At 46.5% G+C, this 22,582-nt stretch overlaps 1 protein-coding gene across 16 annotated transcripts in view; it reads left to right on the plus strand.

The window, feature by feature from the left end:
- AGAP1 (ArfGAP with GTPase domain, ankyrin repeat and PH domain 1) overlaps positions 1-22,582 on the plus strand; it is a 532,124-nt gene that overhangs the window by 461,955 nt on the left and 47,587 nt on the right. For 14 of the 16 annotated variants that reach the window (XM_038574273.1, XM_038574276.1, XM_038574283.1 and 11 more), the window contains one exon: positions 2,275-2,497. In XM_038574273.1, coding sequence (XP_038430201.1) covers positions 2,275-2,497 — 223 coding nt within the window. Of the gene's footprint in view, positions 1-2,274; positions 2,498-7,367; positions 7,544-8,733; positions 8,867-22,582 lie in introns of those variants that run through there. The other 2 variants (XM_038574278.1, XM_038574279.1) reach the window with 2 other exon arrangements.

Here is a 22,582-nt window from a genome sequence, read left to right on the forward strand (position 1 = left end):
ACGTACGTGGTGCAGGGGTGTCAGGGAACTGAAGTGCTCCTGAGAGAGAGACTGGCTCGCTTCTGATCCTGCTGGTCAGGACTGCAGCCCAGATCTGGATGGCAGAGTGGCAGCCACAGAGGGGTTTTGAGTTAAGGTGTGACACAGTCAGGCTCACCGAGGAGACCGTGGACTGTGGGACGTTAGAAGGTGTGTGGCCGTGGACGGAAGGCTGCTGCTTCCAGCTGGTGACAGGGGCAGGGGGGAGCGGTGGGGACAATAAGGGAATGAACATCGAGAAACTGAAGTACTTGGTGATTGGCTTGGGGAGGGGGGGCAGAGGGTGATGGAAGGATCAGGATCCCGGCTTGAATACCTGGGTGAATCAGTTCCCAAGTTCCTGGCCTGAATGTGCTGCGATGGAGCTGTGCCTGGCACAAGATGACGTTCACAGAGGGAAATGGTAACAGGGAGGTACCTGCAAGATTTCCAAATGCAGACGTACAGTGGTCGTTACACGTGCTGCTCAGAGAGAGGAGCATATCTGTGTTCGCTCGAAGCAGGCGGTGTCTGTGGATAGTTGTTAGCAGTTGGGTCCTAATGGGATCTGTGGGTTGGGTAGAGTTTGCTTGGAAGAGAGTATGGAATCGAAAGAGATGACCCCGCAGGGCCCTCTGAGGTAAGGGGTTCAGGAGAAAAAGTTGGGAAGGAAATCAAGTTGGGGGAGCTAGACAAGTGCTAGAAAAATCCAGGGAGGGTATTGACCAAAAAGGCATCTAAAGGCAGTGTTGTAAGATGGTATCTCCGGAGGTCGAGTAAAATGACGGCTAAACACGTTGGTCCTTCGGATTTTGCCTGACTTGGTGACTCTGGCTACCCTGTCCTGTGGAAAGGTGGGGGTAGAGGCCACGTTGGGATTGGGAGCTGCAGACTCAGAGGTGGCCAGTGTAGAAATTGGGTTAGGAAGAGGCGCATGTTCCGCAAACTGTTTACCACCCCACCCTCTCTGATCCCCCCCAAGCCCGAGGCCCAGCCTCCATGCAGCCTGTCCTCCTGCACCTGCTATGGGTGACCTCTTCGTTCCCACACGGCCTGTGCATTTATTCTCTTGACTATACCCTTCAGCATTTACTCTGCATTTCCTCATTCTATTTATTTTTATTGTTGTTCTGATTTGGGACACACGTTTCCTCTTCCCGACCAGAACTTGTCTGAGTCACAGACCTCTCTTCTCCTGTATCCCCCCATGGTATCCATCCCACCTTCCAGAGTATCAGATACGAAAGAAATGGCTGGCTGGTTTCTGATGAATTCTGATGACAAGGTCATTTCTGGGTTTTTTTGTTGACTCTTCACATGTACCTGGAGTAAATATTGATTATCCCTGGGATGATTTAAGCCTTACTTTCTTCTATCAGTGGTGAAAGCCATTGGCTGTCAAGGTGAGCTCCGTCTTCACAGATCAGCTGTAGGTTCTGGCATGAAGCCAACCGTGGGCCTGAGTTCTCCGTCTTCCAGCGCTGCCGGCCACTTGCACACAGGGAATGATCCAGCTCAAGGGTTCCAGTTGTGTTCTCTAAGCTCATCTGTTGTCCTTGGTGCACGATCACAGCCTAAAGCATCGCCATTCATTGTGCAAGTCAGGGTTGATCCAGCTAGGCCATAACCTAACCGGTAGACCCTGCCCACCATCTTGCCAGCAGCAATAGAGCACTCCAGAGGTTGCCCTTAAAAAGATCACCAGAAACCATGTCTTCATCAGAGCACGCTTGCCTTCGTGCTTGAAATTTGCAAACACGTCCCTCGTGTGACTAATGAAAACTCGGATGTGCCTATGGTTGTGGAGATGGCTTGGTTACCAGGGACGTCGTAGCTTTGGAAATCCTCTCCAGCACTCCCTGTCTTTCCCTCTGTCAGCAGCCACCATGGTCACATATGATCGCACACGGCTCTTTTCCACGTGCATCTGTGCTCTCGAGGACGCTGCTGTTCAAGTATTAGGAAGTGCATCTCTCTGTCCGAACCAGTGCCTGCACCTGTTTATCGTGCAGGAAAGTCTTCGGCTTTGGAGCCATATTTTTAAAAGGTGCCCCTAGCATGTCAAACCTTTCAAGATGCCTGACACAGTATAGAGTACTGGCCGGGGAGCGTTTTCAGGCCCCCTGATTCTAGGGAGGGACCGCCCGACGTGAAGTCTAGTAACTAACTGGCCTTCTGGTTCCAGAGATCCTGAGGGCAACTGGAATGAGTGATGATGGTCTGACCGCATGTGGCACCCTGTCCCTCTTCCCACAGATCCTAACTGGGCCAGTTTGAACTTGGGAGCCCTCATGTGCATCGAGTGCTCAGGGATCCACCGGAACCTTGGCACGCACCTTTCTCGAGTCCGGTCGCTGGACCTCGACGACTGGCCCATCGAGCTTATCAAGGTGATGTCATCCATTGGGAATGAGCTGGCCAACAGCGTCTGGGAAGAGAGCAGCCAGGGGCGGACGAAACCCTCGCTGGACTCCACAAGGTAGGGACGCGGGAAGGTGGCTCTGGGGCTTTCTGTCAGCGGGTCGGCAACTGGAAGTGACCCCAGTGACAGCCTCCCCCGGAACTGCCCAGGCGACCTATAGGAATTGTCTGTATTTCAAATTGGTTTTCAGCAGACATGGATGATTCAGGCTCCTTAATTTTTTATGTTTGTTTTTACACCTTGGGGATTCCTCTCCCCCTCTTAGAAATGTATTAGGCTTCCAACCTGATGAATATATCACTTTAATTAATACATTTCTAATAGGAGTAAGCTGTGCTGTTAACACTAATTATGAATTTTTGTTTCTTTTAATATTGTTATTCTTGTATCTTTGATGTGCATCTACTCAGTAGGTTTCCCTCCCCACCCCCCACGTACCCACAATAAGCGAGTTTGCAGTAACAAAATATATTTTATTTTCTAAAATATATTTCTAACACATTTAATCAGCCAACTAACAGCGTAACGTATGGTGACTCCCTCATTAATGTTAATTGTTACCCAGTGTAAAAAACGCATTTATTTTGAGCCCATTTATTTTCTCATTTTTCATTTACAGCTATTATAAACCGTTTTTGAGTATACATACATATTTAATGTACCTAAGAGGTGATAAAATGGCATGTCTTCTGAGAAAACCTTCACAGAGGCAGAGTGGGCCACCCCGTCCCGGTGGCCGCCCCCCAGGAGGAGGGGGCTGGGGGCTCACTATCCACTTCTTGGTGTGTGTGAAGAGGTGAAGGGAGAAGAGAGGGTCCCCTGTCCTTAGCACTTTTTAAATTCCTCGGGCTTGTTTTGCTGGTGATGAGAGCGTGAGAGTCCGCATGGCGGTCTGCAGTGGGGCCCCACGCGAGGAGTAAGAAATCGGTCTCTGCGCTAAGCCACAACCCTGTGCGAAGTGTCGGTGGACTTTGTTTCATTAACACTGAAAAATGAATTTGTGGTGCCACCTTCGGTTCACTTTAGAGAATGAAGCTGGCGTGTTCTAATCTGCTCTTCGTGTACAGCGTCCTGTGGGGAGGGGGTGAGGGAGCAAGAGGCGCCCAGAGCAGGTTTGTCTGGCATCGTCTCCGTTTGCTGGCAAGCTCTTCGCGCATGAGCTCCACTACGCGGTACCCATGTGGGCAACTTTCTTACAAAGTGAAGAAATGATACACTCCTTTAAATCTTTTATCTGGATCTGTTTAACACCAGCATAGAAATTAGCAGACCATCAGCTAGGAACATTCTTTCAAGACAAATCTGCGTATTAATATCTATTTTTTCATAGTTTCCTTGGAGGACATTTAGGTCTAACGATGAAATATGATGGGAATTGGATCGCGCTTAATGTAGGAGTGCAGAGAACATCAAAATAAGTTAGGAAAAAATTAATCATGCATTTTACTGTGTATGTGTAAAAGGAGCATATATATTATTTTTTGTATCCTGAATTGGGAAAGTTTGTTTTTCTGTCATAATTAGCCACTGTTTAGGGTGTTTCGATAACAAAGATATGGGTTGATATTTTTAATTGGTAAATATTTTATATGAATTTCATCTTCATTCGTGAGGGTTGTGTGTGTGTTTCACCCTGCGTATTCAGTGTAAGCCCCCGAGTGTGTAACTTTCGCTTCTCTCCAGCATTATACACGTCACATCTTTATATTTTAGAGACATTTCAGAGTCTTCCTTTCTCACAAGTGGAGGGACCGCAGCAAAATCCCAGCTCTTCTTGGGTCACATTCACTGTCCTCCAGAGCTGCGCTGAGTTGCGGCCCTCTCCAAGGCTGTGGTGACAACGATGCTGTGTCATAGCGTTTCCACAGAAGATGAACACCTTTGAGGATTGAATGCTTCTTTGTGCCTTTCGTCATTCTCTCGGGGAGCTTCGTTTTTAATTAATATTCAACAAATATTCACTAAGCACTTTATTGTAGAAAAGAAGTGATAAATGGTGATTATCGCCCTACAGTAATTGGTGAATGTTCTCAGGGCCATAGCTGAGGGCGCCAGGACTCTGGAGAACTCACTGCACGGTGGGCGTTCTTACAGCCACTGTAGGGAAGTGTCACTGGAAAAACAGCATCTGAGCTGTACTTTAAAATGTGGGGTGGGGGCCCCCGGGTGGCTCAGTCAGTTAAGCGCCTGCCTTCGTCTCAGGTCATGATCCCAGGGTCCTGGGATGGAGCCCCGAATCGGGTTCCCTGCTCAGCGAGGAGCCTGCTTCTCCCTTTGCCTCTCCTTTAGCCTTTGCCCCAGCTTGTGCACATGCACATGCTCTCTCTCTCTTGCTCTTGGTCACTCACTCTCTCAAATAAAATCTTTTAAAAAAAAAATTAAAAATAAAATGTGGAGCAATTTCCAGGCCTAGGGACATGGGGAGTAAGTTGTGGGGGATGGCATGGCCTAGGCAAAGTCCAGGCCCCTGGGGAAGTATAGAAACTGGGAAGTCACCAGCTGTGGGGCTGGACCTCTAGGTAAATGAGGAGGGGTAGGGGACAATAAGGCCAAAGCAGAGCAAAGGCCTGGACAAGCCTTTGAGCCTGCAGCATATTATAACAGCAATCCTAGGGTGGGCAGAGGTGTGGGTTCCTATGTTCATGTGTGACCCCCCTGTTCCCAGGACAGCTAAAGGCAGCCAGCGGCATTGTTGGAAGGGATGGAGATGAGGCAGGGAGGCTGGTTGGAGGGCCATGGTCCTGGTAGATCCTGTGAAAACTGTAGATCCACTGTCAAAAATATAAAGAAACATGTCAGCATAATAGTGCAACGATAATTCAGACACCCACCATCTTCACTAGCTCATGCAGTCTCCTCAAACAGAAATCAGAAACTCAGAGTTGGAGCTAGAATTTCCATGTGGAATTCAGGCTGCCACAGGAGAATGGATACGCAGCCTGGATCCTGCCTCTCCGAAACAAGGAAAGACGCCCCCTCCCGCCACTGCCTCCCATCCCTCTGCAGAACCTGTGATTGTTAGTACAAGCAGCTGGAGGGGTCTTTTAATGTGGCCCTAAGGTAATACTAAAAAGAAATATTTTAATAAATTTTTATTCCTATCCAAGGAAGGGCCAAGTGCAATATATCCAGTCTAATTCTTTGGAAAAGGGCCCAGCTGTTTTCCCGAGAAGCTCAGTCCATTCCATCTTGTTCAGAAGATTCATTCTGACAGTGGAATATAATTAGAGATGTGCCGTTCCTCCCCCAAACACACAAGCACGCACGCGCACATGTATGGACACACACATATTTAGGACCACGGGGAAGTGGAACAGAGCAGATCTTTCTCCAAAGAAATAGCCAGTCCCCTGAAACCACCTCATATTGGTGTCACCCAGGCCCACGGGTGAGTTAGGAAAACAGGCGCCTTTGACCAGCTGGCTGCCCTTCTGCTTGTTGTCCCTGCACCCCTGATTAGGGTAGCTTCGGACGGCTCATAATTGGTTCCAGTGATTCTCAGCTGCCCTGAGAACTGCCGTTCAAACTTGAGCAGCATTGTGATCAATCGAAGCTGACGGCAGTGAAGCAGTATTGACTTCCCATTCCTAAACCGGGGAATCATTAGTCAAGAAAAGCATCTTTTAATTACTCCCAGGAAGAAAAAAAAAAAAATCTTTTTGGATGGATTCTGCAACAACTGCCATTTTTTTTTCCCTGTACATTCGATATTAAATTTATTGTCACAGGAGGGGAGAGGATGCCCTTCGTCCCCCCTCAGTAATGGAGGTTTAATTCAGAGAGGGGAGCATGGTAGAGGAATATCGATGCTACAACAATTAACTACATCTGGGGTGGAATCAGAATTCCCCTCTCTAATTGCTATTGATACCATTTAAGCACACACTTAAAATATCGATTTTTAAATGCGGATGCTGAAGCAGGAGAGCTGTGGTAACAGTGGATGGGATTTACTAGATTTTAGGGGCTGACACAGGGGCTGTAGGCTGTCTGCAGGGCGAGGACTTGGTGACACATAGCACATGAGTGTGCGGATCGCAGTGTGTTGCGTGCAGTTGGACACGGGGCCTGGAGCAACCAGGCAGGGCCCCGGCTCCAGTGCTAGGACACAGGGTGCAGCAGTAGGGCGAAGTCACGGAGCTCTTTGGCGACCCTTTCAAGTCAAGGAATAGTAGGCTTAGAGGCTGAGACAGCAAAACTGTGTCTCTTGAGTGAAGGAAGGAAGGAACAAGTGAATGGGGGGGAAATGGGAACGGGGCCACGTGGAACTACTGCGCCCCCTACTCTTGCTGCCCCAGGGCCTTGGTATTGCTTGTGTGTTTGTGGATGAAATTGGGGCTCTCATGTTTGTGGCACACAGCAAAGCTGCCTGGGCAGACCTCAGCCCCTCGACGGTGTTTAGGGGGCTACTCTGTGTCACTGTGGTGCACCCTTCTTCTCCATTCCTGTCCCTGTTTCACTTTGGGAGCCTCTCAGATTGCGGTGACCGTGATTTTCTACCAGGGCTGAGCAGAGCCCCCTGGTACATGCTTCTCCTGGCAAAAGCCAGATTCTGCTCGGCTGCCTAGATTGTCCTCCTGTCTCCCACCTTGGGGTCTCTTTGGGGGGCATCTGGCCCGCAACGGTCCTCAGGGACCCCTTGCGGCTGCGTTTCAGGGCAGGTAGCCTATTTACACGGTGGTCTGGAAAACCAGCCGATTTGGTCTCAGAAATCAAAGGAGCCTGGACGTGTGTTTTCAATTCTGTCAAAGAGCCCTTGGGAGAAGCTCTAAGCCCAACTGAAATCCCCCTTCCTTCTGATCCCACTTGGAAGGGAGCCGAGTCGCTGATTTAGGATACACTCTTCTGCCTCTTTGAGCATTCTTTTTCTTTCTGTCATTGTCACCTGCATGTCTAAACTCCCCTCTTGTCTTTAACCTATAAAAAGATGCCACCTTCGGGAGGAAGATTTGGGGCCGGACGTCAGAAATCTGCGTGGGAGAGACTGGCCGCGGACTTCCAGATGGAGCAAGTCTGCCCAGTGACACGAGTTCCGGTCCTTTTTGATTTGGGATCGCCACTTTCATCTTATTTATGCACATGGAGATATTGATAAAGGGGAAATGTATCCAAACTGAAAATAATTGGATCCCTACCGTTAACTCTGAGATATTAAAAGCAGTACCACTTGGCCACGTCTTTGTCTCGTTAGGTTTGATCATAAGATCACAATATAGTAATCTCAGGCTCAAATTTCTGGCATAAAGATGCACTGTTCCAAATGTGGCCTCAGGGAACACGAGTACCCACACAGCCCCAGGATTATCTCATCTTATTATTTTTCAACAGTTCTTGGCCCGCTGAGGTCAGTGTTTTGTCTCTTTTGAGTGTTCCTCTATGCTTGACACCTTTTCCTATTTTCTTTCTTTAAAAAAAAAAAAAAAATGGGCAGGGGGAGGAATGGGGGGGGGGGAAGGACTTTGCAGTGATGACCAGAACCCATCTGCAGTTGGGTGGCATCTGCTCCCCACATGTCACTTCCCTCATTAACAAGCAATTGAATTAATTAAATGCTACTCAGAACACGCATAACAAGCTACCGGCAGTGTCCAAATTAGCACTGATAATCAAGGATGATTTCCTTTATTATCCTGCTAAGTGGTGTGCAGACTCTGATCTCCCTGTCTGCCCTCATCTATTTACATACCCCCAGCTTCTGCCTTTGGAAGCGGAGGTTATCTTACCTAGTTAATTTGCCACGATCACCAAGCATGGCCGATTGATGCCCTGCCCCCGCCGCCTTCGCCGCGCGCGGCCCCCTCCCCGCCTGCCCTCCCCCACCCCCAGCCTTTGTATCTCAAGCTCACTGATAAATTAAAGGCCACCCCTGTGGTCTCTCAAGTGAGTAATAGAGGCAGAAATTTCATTTTGCAACTGGCTGATTTAATGATCCAAAGGGTAATTAATGGCCTGATTATCTTAATGTTAAATATGTCCGGCAGCAATTACTGTGACCTCCCGCTTGTCAAGGTCCGGGCTGTGCTCTTCTTTCAATTAAGTTCTCTGGGGCTTAATGGTATGAATAAACTCCTCTGATTCTATCATCCCGGACGGACGCAGAGGGTTCAGGGAGCTGGGGGCTCGTTTGGAGTTTTAATCAGCCTGTCTCCTACTCCGGCGATCAGAGTTAACAATTATAACAAGGACAGCTTAACTTTCTTCTTGCCCGTGCAGAGCACACACCCGCCCCCCGACCCCCCGCCCATGCACTTTTTTGTTGTTTTGTTTTATTTATTTTCTCGTATTTATTTCAGTGCTCTGAGGGAGAATCCTGGTTGTGGAGGAAGGCTGCTGTGCTGCGTGAGGCTCGTCTCTTCCAATATAAATTATCATGTGAGCGCTGTGGTTTTGCTGTTTGACAGGCTTAATTAATTGGCAGGAGCCCCCGAAAATGACAGTGCCACTAATTGCAACTCAGAGTGAATTTCTGTCATCGTGGTGTGTCTGTCAGCGGGCATGCCCCGGCCCCAGCCGGCAGAGCGGCCCGCCCTCCCCGTCCAGGCGGGGACAGTATCCTGAGCCAGTGGGGACAGAGGCAGGCTCGGACGAGCTGTGGGTTGACAGGCACGCCATCTGCGTGCAGGACTCTGACGTTCAGTGCCAGTAAAGTTTATATGGTCGTGGCTCTGCAAACCCAACAGCTGCTTGGGGACTTCGGATTTTACTTAAGATATTTTCGTGACTCCTCCGAGCAGGCCAGCTTGGAATCAGACTCGAGATCCGTAACTCACTTAGCACCCCTCTGTAGCTGGCTGGTCCTCATTAGCACATTACTAAATATGCTGGAGTTTACCGGAGCTCTTCCCGGATCAGAAATATTCCACCATAAATATTAGGCCAATTAGGAAAATGTACAAATGAGAAGTGCATTAACACTGCCTCAAAAATAATACCTATAGATTACAGTTGACAACAGATACAGCAGTTCATCCAGTAAACCGAGGTCGGGGAGCTTGGCGGGAATTTATGCTCAGCTGTAGTGGTCTCCGATTAAGCTCTTGTTAAGACTCGCTCCAATTGTAAGAAAGGCGAATTTAAGAAGATTTTCTCCTTTTGGTAAAGTAAAACGGGATCTGCTTTTTACAAGAGAACTGTACCTTCCACTTGGCTTTGAACCAGATGGACAATGTAATGTTCTTGGTGTATTGTGGCCGCCTGCTGCACATGAACCCCGGTATTCATTTGATCCTGCAGGAAACCAAATGTGTCCTGGGAGCCAGTGTTGCTACCAGGGAGCTGTCTTGAGTTGAAAATCCCTATCGTTTACTCTCTGAAATGTAGCAATGGAGACAATTAAGGAGTTTTTTATTTCTAAGAATTTTTATTACCAGTAGTAGATGAAAATGCAAGCCAGTGGCCAGCACCAACAGTCTCTGGGTATTCTGGGCACACCTGGGCCTCTGCCCATTTGTGAGCATATATAATGTCATGCTAAGATTAACCTTTTGGAGCTTGAATTCTGTATCATGGAAGACATTCTAAACAATGGGCCTATGAATTCTTTCTAAAACAACTGCCTCAGTTTAGATTCCTACAATGATAGAGCATTTTCCAAAGGGTCTTTAAAGTGTTGTTTTGATTCTTTTGCACCAGAAACTTTCTTTGTCCTAGGGAACCTTTCTGCTTCATGATGCTATGTGCGTTTCCTTAGCACAGAGCCTATGACTCAGGATGATCCCCGTTTTCCAAGCAAGAATGTGGAGTTAAAGTTGTTGCATCATTTGTCCAGGGTCACACACAGGACTGTGGGACAGATCGTGTGAATTCAAGATCTGCCCCTGGAACCTACTCTTGACCCTTCTGCTGCCCCTGTCCTTGCTCTGCTCAGCCTCATGGGGGCCAGATCCCAGCGGTCCCTTGTTGCCTGTAGAGATACCAGCATCCCTTTCCTCCCCAGGGCCTCAGCTCACACTCTTGTTAGCATGGTGTCTGTGTGTGTGTGTGTGTGTGTGTGTGTGTGTGTGTGTGTATACACACACATATCACTAGTGTAAAATTATATGACCACAAAGCCACCATATCTCTCACCCATGAAATTCAGTGGCCTCACTCATAGTAACTTAGGTATGATAAAGTATCATTTGTTTTAGTTTGCATTTATGTGGCAGACCTGATCTTGTAAGTCATGCAGTCATGATTCCATAGTCTTAATTCTCTGCAGTTGGTACTAATCCTGAGAGCCCTAAGTATATGGATCAGCCACCACAGATGTGTGGTTCGAGCCCCAACATTTCATTTAACTACATCCTCCTGCTTGAGCCTCCCTCTGTCCATATCCCTGACCCAACATTGTCTGTTGAAAATGTTCAGTTTATATTTCCAAAAAGTTTCACAATCACATTCTTATCTGCATGATGAAATGCACAGGCAGGCCAGAAGATTTCTAGTTAGGATTCCATGACCAGCATTTAAGGAAATTTTTTTATTTAAAACAAAAAACAAGGCATGTTCTCCTTTCTAAGATGAAACTAGCTATTATTCCCACCCACTTGATCGTGTAGATTTAATGCTAAAAGAAAACAATATTTACAAAGTCTGTTGGGCTCCTTTTTTCTTTTAAGATTCATTTATTTACTTGAGGGGGCGTAGAGGTAGAAGGTGAGAGAGCAGACTCTCCATTGAGCACAGAGCCCAACCTGAGCCTAAATCAAAAGCTGGACATTCAACTGACTCTGCCACCCAGGTCCCCCTCCGGGGTTCCTTTTTATCCAGAAGATACACAATCAGCTTTGAATCACAGAGTCATGTTGACTGACAGTGGGAGAGACGAGTGGCCCGTGCCCACTTGGGTTCTGGCAAGGGTCTGCTGATAGAGAAGATGTGGTTTTGTTTATTTTGCTTTATATATCTGTAAAGCGATTTATTGCAGCATCAGCATCACCTAGAGGTGCATGTTTTCAGGCCGTACCCCACACCTAACCAATCAGCATCCCTGGGGTGGGGCCCAGTGATGTGCCTTAACCCTTTGGTGATTCTTATGCACATTAAAATTTGAGAAGCACTGGTCTATACCAAGCAGCATAAGCAAGTGTCTACAACCCTTCCTGGAGTCTGCTCACTGTCTTAGCCCAAGTCCCTAGACTTCCTCATTTCTTGAGATACAGATGTCTGTCCTCTTTGTTTACCTTTGTTTACCTCTTTGCCTGGTATATCCAGTATGCCAACCCAGCAGGTGCTACCACCCACAGAGGACATCTCTGTGTCTGGCCCCAGTACAAGTAGATTGTATGTTATGATCAAATGTCATTGTTTCCAGGAATGCAAGGTTGGTTCAACACACAAAAAAAATCAATCCATGTAAAACGCGACATTGGGCAGCCCTGGTGGCTCAGTGGTTTAGCGCTGCCTTCAGCCTGGAGCGTGATCCTGGGGACCCAGGATCGAGTCCCGTGTCAGGCTCCCTGCATGGAGCCTGCTTCTCCCTCTGCGTGTATCTCTGCCCCTCTCTCTCTCTCTCTCTCTCTTTCTTTCTCTCTCTCTCTCTGTGTCTCATGAATAAATCTTAAAAAAAAACCTACATCAACAGAATAAAGGACAAAAAGTAAGCAATCATTTCAAGAAATGCAGAAAGTAAATCTGACAAAATTCAGTACCCTTTCATGATACAGAAATTCTCAGGAAACTGGGAATAAAAGGATACTCAGCCTGCCTCTGTGAAAAGCCCACAGCTAACATCTGCTGATTGATAATGTATGGAAGGCTCTCCCTCTAAGATCAAGAGTAAAGCAAAGATGTCTGCTGTCACCACTTCTACAACTTTGTACTGGAAGTTCAAGCCAGGGAATTAGGCCGGAAAAAGAAACCAAAGTCATCCAGATTAGAAAGGAAGAAGTATCTCTCTTGGCAGATGACATGATCCTATATATCAAAAATCTACAGGAATCCACGATGAGCTACTAGAGCTAATAAATGAGTTCAGAAAGATTGAAGGTTATGGAATCAACACACAAAACTCAGTTGTGTTTCTGTATACTCACAATGAACAATCCAAAATAAAACTAAGAACAAAATTACATTTAGTATAGCATCAAAAAGAAAATATACTTAGGAATAACCTGTGTACTGACAGTTACAAAACATCATTGAAAGAGATTAGAGAAGACCTAAATAAATGACAACACATCCCATGTTCATGGTCTAGAAGGCTTAATATGGTTAAGATATCAGTACTCCTCAAATGATGCATAGATTCAACGCAAAATCTCTCTCTCAAAATCTTAGCTGTCATTGTGTGTGTGTGTGTGTGTGTGTGTGTGTGTGTGTGTGTGTTTAATGGACATGGACAAGCTGATCTTACAGCATATATGGAAATGTAAGAGGACCCGCCCACCCCAGACAGGCAAAACAATCTTGAAAAAGAGTAACAAAGTCGGAGGACCCACAAACAAAACTTATTACAAAACTTATTACAGAAGTTTAATAATCTATAAAAAAAAAAAAAAGAAGTTTAATAATCTAAGGCTGTGTGATATTGGCATAAGAGAGACATATAGATCAACAGAACAGAGTTGAGAGTTCTGTAATAACCCATAGATCTATGGTCAATTGATTTTCATCAGTAATTCCTTTTTTTTTTTTTTTAAAGATTTTATTTATTTATTCATGATAGTCACAGAGAGAGAGAGAGGCAGAGACACAGGCAGAGGGAGAAGCAGGCTCCATGCACCGGGAGCCCAATGTGGGATTCGATCCCGGGTCTCCAGGATCGCGCCCTGGGCCAAAGGCAGGCGCCAAACCGCTGCGCCACCCAGGGATCCCTTCATCAGTAATTCCAAGATAATTCTACAGGGCGGTGGGGAGGCAGGTCTTTTCAACAGGTGATACAGGGACAACTGGATATCCACATACAAAAGAATAAAGTTGGATCCCTATCTATATATGCCATATACAAAGATTAGCTCCAAATGAAGCAAATACTTAAGTATAAAAACTGAAACTTAATAAACTTTTAGAAGAAAACCTCGATAAGTGTTTGCAACCTTCAATTTGGCAATGGTTTCCTAGATACAACTAGAGAACAAGCAACAGAAGGAAAAATGGGTTAGACTTTGCAGAAATTAAAATTTTCAGTGCTTCAAAGAATAATACCAAGTAAGTAAAAAGACAACACAAAGAATGGATGATGATGTCTAAAAGCATATTTAATAAGGATCTAACATCCAGATCATGTAAATAATGTTCACAACTGAATAATAAGACAACCCAGGTTTTAAATGTGCCAAGACTCTGAAGAGACATTTTTCTAAGCAAGATGTGCAAATAGCCAGCAAATACATAAAAAGATGCCAAGCATCATTACTTACTAGGGGAATGGAAATCAAACCCATATTGAGAGACTACAGCCACGAGGATGGCTATAATCAAGAAGACAGACATTGGTGGGTGTTGGCAAAGATGTGGAAGTTAGAACTCTCATGCACTGTTGGTGGGATAGCAAATGACAAGTGTGCCTTGGAAAACAGCCTGGCAGGTTCTCAAAAAGTTAAACATAGAGTTACCACGTGATCAAGCAGTTCTTCTAGGTATATTCCTAAGAGAAATGAGAACACATATCCATACAAAAATTTGCACATGCATGTTCATAGAAGCACAATTTCATAATGGCCAAAAAGAGAAAACACCAAAGGTCCATCAACTGATGAACCAATAGACAAAATAGGGTCTACCCATACAGTGGAACGTTATTCATACATCAAGGAATAAAGTACCATATATGCTACAACTTGAGTGAACCTTGAATACATCACGCTAAGTGAAAGGAGCCAGACACAAGAGGCCACACACTTTGAATTCTGTTTATACAGGACGACCAGAATAGGCCAATTCACGAAGACAGAGTAGATTAGTGCTTGCTGGGGGCTGGGTGAAGCAGGGCAGTGAGGCATAGGGAGTGGTTTGGGGGAAGGCATACTGAAAATGACCTGGATTTTCATGGTGTGGATGGCTGTACAACTTTGAAATATCCTAAAATCCACTGGATTGTACACAATGAAAGCATGAATTTAAAGGCATACAAGTTATGCCAATTAAAAAAAGATGAGGAATTTCAAAGGAGAAAGATGGGGCAGGACATACCACAAAGAACATTCTGGGCAAAGGTACAGAGGCATGTGTAGGGGGGAAAGGATGGCCTGGCAAGCACATCTGCTCCTAGTTTGTCATAGGGTGACTGTGAAGGAGTTTATTCAGTGTAACGCTTTGAGCAGTGGTTCCACGTGAGCCAGAACTCCTTGCACTTGGGAGGATAGACCAAAGGAGAGCGAGACCAGGTAGAAAGTGGTGCCTCATGTCCAGGTGAATGATCAAGTCTGAATCAGTGATCATCCCTGCCAGGGCCCTCAGGGAACCTGTGCAAGGCCAGACACAGCCCAGCCATTGTGTCATGGAATCCCCATGACACACCAACATCATTCTCCTTTGTGACAGACGAGGGAACTGGCCTGAGTGCAGGAGCCAGAATCCAACCCAGAGGTGTCCCATCATGTGTACTCTCACCCAGACTGAATGTGGAGCCTGGGACCGACGGGCATCCGCAGTCCGAGGACTAGTGTTCTTCCCTGGGCCATTGGACAAAGGCCAAGGCCATCAACGGACCAGCAGAACAAACACGGTAACTTGAGTCACAAGACCCTGGTGGCTCAATCTCACATTAGCAAAGGTAAAAGCTGCACAAGAAGCTGAGAAGGGGTCACGCAGCCTGTCCAACATGGCCACGGCCCAGCTGTGCCTGTCCTGTCATGGCTTTGGAGCAGGATCTCTGGGCTTCAGGGGCATGCCCTCCAAAACCAGCAGACAGAACAAGCCTCCCCCACTGTAGAGTCCTGATTTCTCTGAAAAACTGGTTGTGGTCCCAGAGAGTAGGAACAGCAGGGGCAGTGCCATTAAAGCTTCAAATAATTAAATGTCATTTATAACCCCTACAAAATTTCATCAACTTGGGGTCCAGAAGACGAACATCACCTGGAGTACACATCACTCGATCTTATGGACTCACATAAAAAGCATCTCTAATGTGCATGATCTAATACAAATGACCCTGGAGGACAAATACATAATTGTGATGACTTACCGGTGACTTTCTCCTCAAGGACCCCTCCAAGTGCTTCCCTGTATGTTTTCACATGGATCCTCACAATCTGCATGAGCTTGGGAGATACCAGTCTAAAAATCAGAGAAGAGGACACCCCTCCCCACCCATATCCCCCAGCAGGCAAAATGACTCGCCTATAATCTAACCCAGACTTGAAGCAGGAGTAGCTCATGGAGTTAACCATCAAGGGGCCCCTAAGAAAAGTCGACTGCATGGCTTGTAAGCGTGGAATTCTGTGGACAAATGACCACAGCCTTGTGCCATGCCTTCCCACTGCTCCAGTGGTTTTTCAGGCCAGGAGATATTTGGAACAGACCGTCGGGGCCTGTAATACTAAAGCCCAAACAGGAAGAATCGCTCTGCCCAGAGTGACTGCGGGTAGCACTCCTACAGAGGAACATGGTAGAGCCAACAACAAAGTAAACCCATGCTACTCAGACGGAGCTGACTCAGCCCTTCCCCACAGACCGCCTGCACCCTCTCACAGACTCCAGCAGAGACCCCTAGGAAGCCAGCACTTTACCCGGGAGATTTCTTCCTGGGGTATGCAGCAGATCAACTCAGATGAATATGTTTTCATTCTAGAATACCAAACTGTACCTTTCTAAATGCATTAAGTCAGGATAACCATATACTCCATAGCGTTCCAGAGGAAACACAGTAGATGCTCAGTAAATATTTACAAGACTATATTACCTATTAATTATCTTTCCCAAAAAACTAAAATTAGGTCTATGACACATAGCAGTAAAAAGGAAGTGGAAGTTGTGGGTCAAAGGCCCCAGGGAGTATCAGTCCAATGGAATATTCCATATGCAATATAGAGTGAATGCCAATAATTGGAGAATGTGATGGGCATTGTTGTGTGCCCTTGCAGCTTACAGCTGTGTAGAATGCAAACTTGTTTAAAACCTCAGAAGACAGTTTAGAAGAGTGTAAGGTATAGGGTATCTGAAGACTTGGGTAGGAAGCAGTGTTTCTGGGACCGTGGGAGGCAAATATGGGATCCAGATCCCATCCAGGGGGCTCTAATCTAGTGGGGACAGTGGACTCCACATGGCTACAGTAACACAAGACTGAAGAGGACAGTACTACAGCATGGATACAGTAACAGTAAAACTGCTTAAATGCATAAGAAAAAGCAGATTTTGCATCAGGAAAAAAGGTGTGGCTATTACATCATTTTCTGTCACAGGTAACCATATAGTTCCCAAAAAATTACCTGTGATTTAAAAGTTCTCGTTTCCCTTATTACAGTGCTGTCTAAATCAGTTTTTTTTTTAAGATTTTATTTATTTATTCATGAGAGACACAGAGGCAGAGACACAGGTACAGGACGAAGTAGGCTCCATGCCGGGAGCCCAACGCGGGACTCGATCCCGGGTCTCCAGGATCACACCCCGGGCTGAAGGGGGCGCTGAACCGCTGAACCACCTGGGCTGTCCTCAGTTTTGTTTTCTAACGACCATGTTTCATCTTGACAAAGCATGTATGAGCTTTTTTTTTTTTTTTCCAATCCACTTGGATCGACCCTGTGTTCCAAAGTGCAACAAGAGCCAGTGGCTGTACCACGTAGTGAGACGGCATGTGAGGATGACTTCACCGGCCGTCCTGGTAGAGGTGACAGCTCCCCCCATATAAAGTTAGGATGCCTCTTCCTAGACTCAGTTGTGACAAAGCAGAGCACCCTTTCCAGGTGAAGTCAATGCTGACAGGATACGAGTCTCTGCTGCCAGCAAAGCAATGGTAAGGGATTGAAATGTAATCGTGGCCGGAATGTTCTGTGAAGTCATAAAATGTCCTACAGTTGGAAGAAGAAAATCCCTCCTGTTGGGCCCACATGTTTGGTGATGACCATCAATGTACAGTGATTCATGAAGGCCACTGCTTCTTGCTTCGTACGTGGTCACTGGGCTTATATGAGGTCTTACAGAGGCCGGAAGTGCTCTGAACATCCTACAATACGCAGGAGAGGCCTCTCCACAAAGCATTATTGGCCCCAAATGTCAGCAGTGCCAAGGCCACCAGGCCCTGAGGAGGGAATAGAAGTGGGCAGCCTGTACAAGGCTGTTTGGAAAGAAGCATGCACTTCGCTGGCCCTCAGAGTCTGGGACAGTCACTGCCTCACAGGCTTCTGGGGCCCCGGGGCTGCCCTCCCATCCTGATGGGTTCCTGCCAGGACATGTGAACAAGATTAGGACCGGCACTGGGCTCAGCAGGAGAGGAACGGATCAGGTGCCTTCGAACACCCTTCCAGCCCAATCTATCTACCTGCTTTGCTGTAGTCTCTGGTCTCTGGCTTGGTTGAAGGGTGGAGGTCACCTCCTGCTTTTCCCCTGGGTAAGTCTAGGCCACCTGATCATCGCTCTGGCCCCGTCTCCCGAGATGCTGGGCAGTTTGATGGCCTTGAGTGGGTAGGACTCGGGAACTATCAGCCCCTCCCAGCAGACCTGCAGCTCTGGGACGGGCACAGGGCACATCCTTGATCTGCCCTGCAGGGTGTGAGGGGTGGCCGAGCAGGGCCAGGAGGGTGGAGGCTGCCCCCTAGGAGACGGGCTGCAGCTCTGGCTATCGATAGGGTGAATGGCAAAGGGAAGACCAAGCTTTGCTCCAGAGTCACTTCCCACCCTCCTTAAACAGCCCCCTTTAACGCAGCTTTGTTGCCAAATGAGCCATTTTGCCAAGAGGGAGGGAGTCTCGATTAACTCCCACCACCTTCTCTCAAGGATTCTCCAGGGACGCAGCAGCCAGGTGCCCCCAGAAAGGTGAGCTTGGCCTGTGCAGAGCCCTGAGTGGCAGCTGCTGGCAGGGGCTGCTGGGCTGCTTTTCCCTGTTCTCCCCAGGCCCCAGAGCAGCCCGTGTGGGTGAAGGGGTGTGCTGTGCAGCCACAGAACGGGACAGCTGTACTCGAGTCCTGGGCCTTGCCCCTCATCTGTAAATGCTCATTACACCTGTTCCTAAACCTCCCAACATCCCTCCAGACACTTACCCTCCCCTAAGGCCCCCAGAGTGGGTCCCTGCCAGGGCAGGGGGGTGATGAGAGTCAGGCAGAGCCAGCGGAGTGCTGACCCCCCCCCCCCCACATGTCCCTCCGGGTGGGCAGGGACAGTCTGTGTTAGCTGGTGGAGGCCTACAGATGAACCCACAGCGCTTTGCCTCGCCTCCGTGGCGCCTCTTGCAGACCCACAGTCAGGTGGTTCGTCTCCTCGCATGGATAACATTCAGGTGAGACAGACGCAGCATTCCAGCTTAATGACAGGCTTCCCGAAAAACCCCTGGCTTCGGCGGTGCTGAAAAGGCTCTGTCCCTGATGTTTGCACGTGTGGTTTTGGAAATCGTCGAGCCAGGTGAGGCTGAATCACTTACTCGAGCGCGGGGAGCCCACGCGTCGGCTTTGAGTTAGGAGTGTCGGCACGGTTCCTCCGGCGCCGGCCACCCTATTGTTGCGCCTGCTTGTTACTCTGCCATCCACTGGCTGCGCTTTATTTCTGAAATGCACTCCCCTCGTGGCTGGTTTTCATCTGGCTGTGAAGCAGCCATCAAAGGAAGCTACCCTAAATGTTCTGTTCGCAGACAGCCTGGAAACCTTTGCTGACATGTTGCTAACGCTCCGGCAGGCTCTCAAGAATGGGAATGGTGTTTGGCCAGCCCGTGGGCAGTTGGGTGGTGATCGAAGGGAGGCCCACAGGGGCTGCAGAGCAAGTAGAAAAGGAACACTTTTAACATCCAGATTGACGGCGAAGTCCTGTTTCCCAAGGCGGGGGAGTGGGTCCAATTGTTGCTGGAACGGTCCATCTCACTCATCCTTTTAAAAGGAGGAATCTTTGACGGTTGCCTAGTGTTGAGTTTGAGAGCCCTGCCATAACCAGCTGGGCTGCCTATTTAGAGAAAGACCTGGGGCCCCCAGCCCAGCAGCGGTTTTAGCATGGCCCTCCAAAGCCATGAGAGGGTCCATCACCTGCAATACTCCTTTTGCTCTCAAATATGAACTTTTGAGTCTCTGGGGCTTTTCCCTGTGGCTCTTCTGCTTACATTCTGTGGAATAGCTGTCCTGTGGTTGGTGTGCGTCTAGCGATGTCCACGTCACTGCTCAGCACCTTGAGGGGATGTGCCCCAAGCGTGGCTTGGCTGTGCATCCTGAAAAACCCTGCTCTCCTTAGCTGTTTCCCTCATCCAAGGAAGGTCTTGAGTCTGAGGGTCGCATCCAGGCATTGGCTCTCCCTGCTTTCTCCATTGCCATCATATGGCCACCCTCCCAAGCTGGGGAGGCCACCCGCCTTGCAGATCGATTTACTAAAGCAGAGACTATGAGAAGCTTTGATGTTCGAGCTGACACGAGCATGCAAAGGCCAGAAATATGCATGCCTTATTCTAAAAGTCCAAATGGAAAACAGAGGATCCTCCCAAAAGACTCCTTTTGAGGTTGTAGGAATCATTGGATTATTTAGTAAGGCAGGGGAGGGGTAATTTATAAAAATTTATTTTGAGGTAAAAATTGCACACAGTGCATCGCACACATGCTGAGTGTTTGATCAGTCCACCAGGTTGTGGGTTTTTTTTTTAATTTTTTAAATTTAAATTCCAAGGGCACCTGCATGGCTCAGTGGGTTAATGTCTGCCTTCAGCTCAGGTCATGATCCCAGGATCAGGGCGGGGGGTGGGGGGAGCAAGGTCCCTCTAGTCCCTGCTCAGTGGGGAGTCTGCTTCTCCCTCTGCCATGTGCTCACTCTCTCAAAAATCTTTAAACAAATAAATTCAAATTCCAGTTAGCTAACATACAGTGTAATAAAGGTTTCAGGTGTACAATGTAGTCATTTGGCCCTTCTATACAACACCCAGTACTCATCACGACAGGTGCACTCCTTAATCCCCGTCACCAGTTCCTCTCCCCTCGTCCTTTCTGGTGACCATCAGTGTGTCCTCTATAATTAAGAGCCTGTTTCTTGGTTTGTCTCTCTCCTTTTTTTTCCTTTGCTTATTTGTTTTGTTTCTTAAATCCCACATATGAGTGAAATCATATGGTACGGATTTTTCTCTGATTTATTTTGCTTAGCATAATACACTCTAGCTCCATCTATGTCATTGCAAATGGCAAAAGATTTCATTCTTTTTATGGTTGTAGAATATTCTGCTGTGTGTGTGTTTGTGTGTAAACCACATCCTTTTTATCCATTCATCTATTGATGGACAGTTGGTCTACTTTCATATCTTAGCTGTTGTAAATAATACTGCGGTAAACATAGGGGTGCATATATCCCTTTGAATTAGTATTTTTGTGGTAAATACCCAGTAATGTCATTACTAGATCATAGGGTAGTTCTAACTTTAACTTTTTGAGGACCCTGGAGGGTCCTTTTCAACAGTGGCTGTGCCAGTTTGCATTCCTACCAACAGTGTACAAGGATTTCTTTTACTCCGTATCTTTGCCAACACTTGTTTCTCGCATTGTGGATTTTAGCCATTCTGACAGGTGTGCGATGATGTCTCATTATGGTTTTGATTTGCATTTCCCTAACAATGAGTGATGTCGAGCATCTTTTCACATGTCCATTGGCCATCTGGGTATCTTCTTTGGAGAAAATGTTCGTTTTTAATTGGATTATTTGGTTTTGTGGTAACCAGTATACTTGGGATACTAACCCTTTAATCTGATAAGGCATTTGCAAATATCTTCTCCCATTCAGTGGGTTGCCTTTTGGTTTTGTTGATTATTTCCTTCTGCTATGCAGAAGCTTTTTATTTTGATGAAGTCTCAGTAGTTTATTTTTGCTTTTATTTCCTTTGCCTCAGGAAACAAATCTACAAAAATGCTGCAATGGCCAATGTCAAAGACATTTCTGCCTGTGCTGTCTTCAAGGGTTTTTATGGTTTCAGGTCTCATATTTAGATCTAATCCATTTTGAGGTTATTTTTGTATATGGTGAAAGGAAACGGTCCAGTTTTCCCAGCACCATTTATTGAAGAGACTTTTTTTCTGTTGGATATTCTTTCCTTCTTTGTTGAAAATAAGTAACCATGTAATTGTGAGTTTATTTCTGGACTTTCTGTTCTGTTCCATTGATCTATGTGTCTATTTTTTGCCAGTAACATACTATTTTGATTACAACAGCTTTGTATTATAGTCTGAAATCTGATACCTTCAGCTTTGCCGTTCTTTTTCAAAATTGCTTTGGCTATTTGAGATCTTTTGTGGTTCTGTACAAATTTTAGGATTGTTCTAGTTCTGTGAAAAACGCTGTTGGTGTTTTGATAGGATTACATTAAATCTGTAGATTGCTTTGGGTAGCGTAGACATTTTAACAATATTTATTCTTTGAGTCCATCAGCATGGAATGTCTTCCCATTTTTTTGCATCGTCTTGAATTTCTTTCCTTTCTGTTTTATAGTTTTAAGAGTATTGGGCTTCACCTCTTTGGTTAAGTTTATCCCTAGATATTTTATTGTTTTTGATGTATTTACAGATGGGATTTTTTTAATTTCACTTTGTGCTGCTTCATCATTAGTGTATAGGAATGCAACACATTTATGTACGTTGATTTTGTATTTCGCGACTTTACTGAATTCACTTATCAGTTCTAGTAGTTTTTGGGTGGAGTCTGTAGGGTTTTCTATATAAAGTATCATGTCATCTGCAGATAGAGCTTTGCTTCTTCCTTACCAATCTGGATGCCTTTTATTTCTTTATGTTGTCTGACTGCTGTGGCTAGGACTTCCAGTATACTATGCTGAATAAAAGTGGTGAAACTGGACATCCTTGTCTTGTTTCTGATCTTAGAGAGAAAAGCTCTCAGTTTTTCCCCATTAAGTATGATGTTTGCTGTTTTTCATATGTGATCATATATGATCTTTAGTGTGTTGAGATATATTCCCTCTAAACCTACTTTGTTACCAAAAAATTGGGACAACCCAGACATTAGACACATACTAGCACCAAAACTGAAGCAGGAAGAAACAGAAAATTGGAACACCCCAATAATCAGCAAGGAGATTGAATCAATAATCAAAAAACTCTC

Source organism: Canis lupus, chromosome 25 (genome assembly GCF_011100685.1).
Source record: "Canis lupus familiaris isolate Mischka breed German Shepherd chromosome 25, alternate assembly UU_Cfam_GSD_1.0, whole genome shotgun sequence".
Classification (NCBI taxonomy): Eukaryota; Metazoa; Chordata; class Mammalia; order Carnivora; family Canidae; genus Canis; species Canis lupus.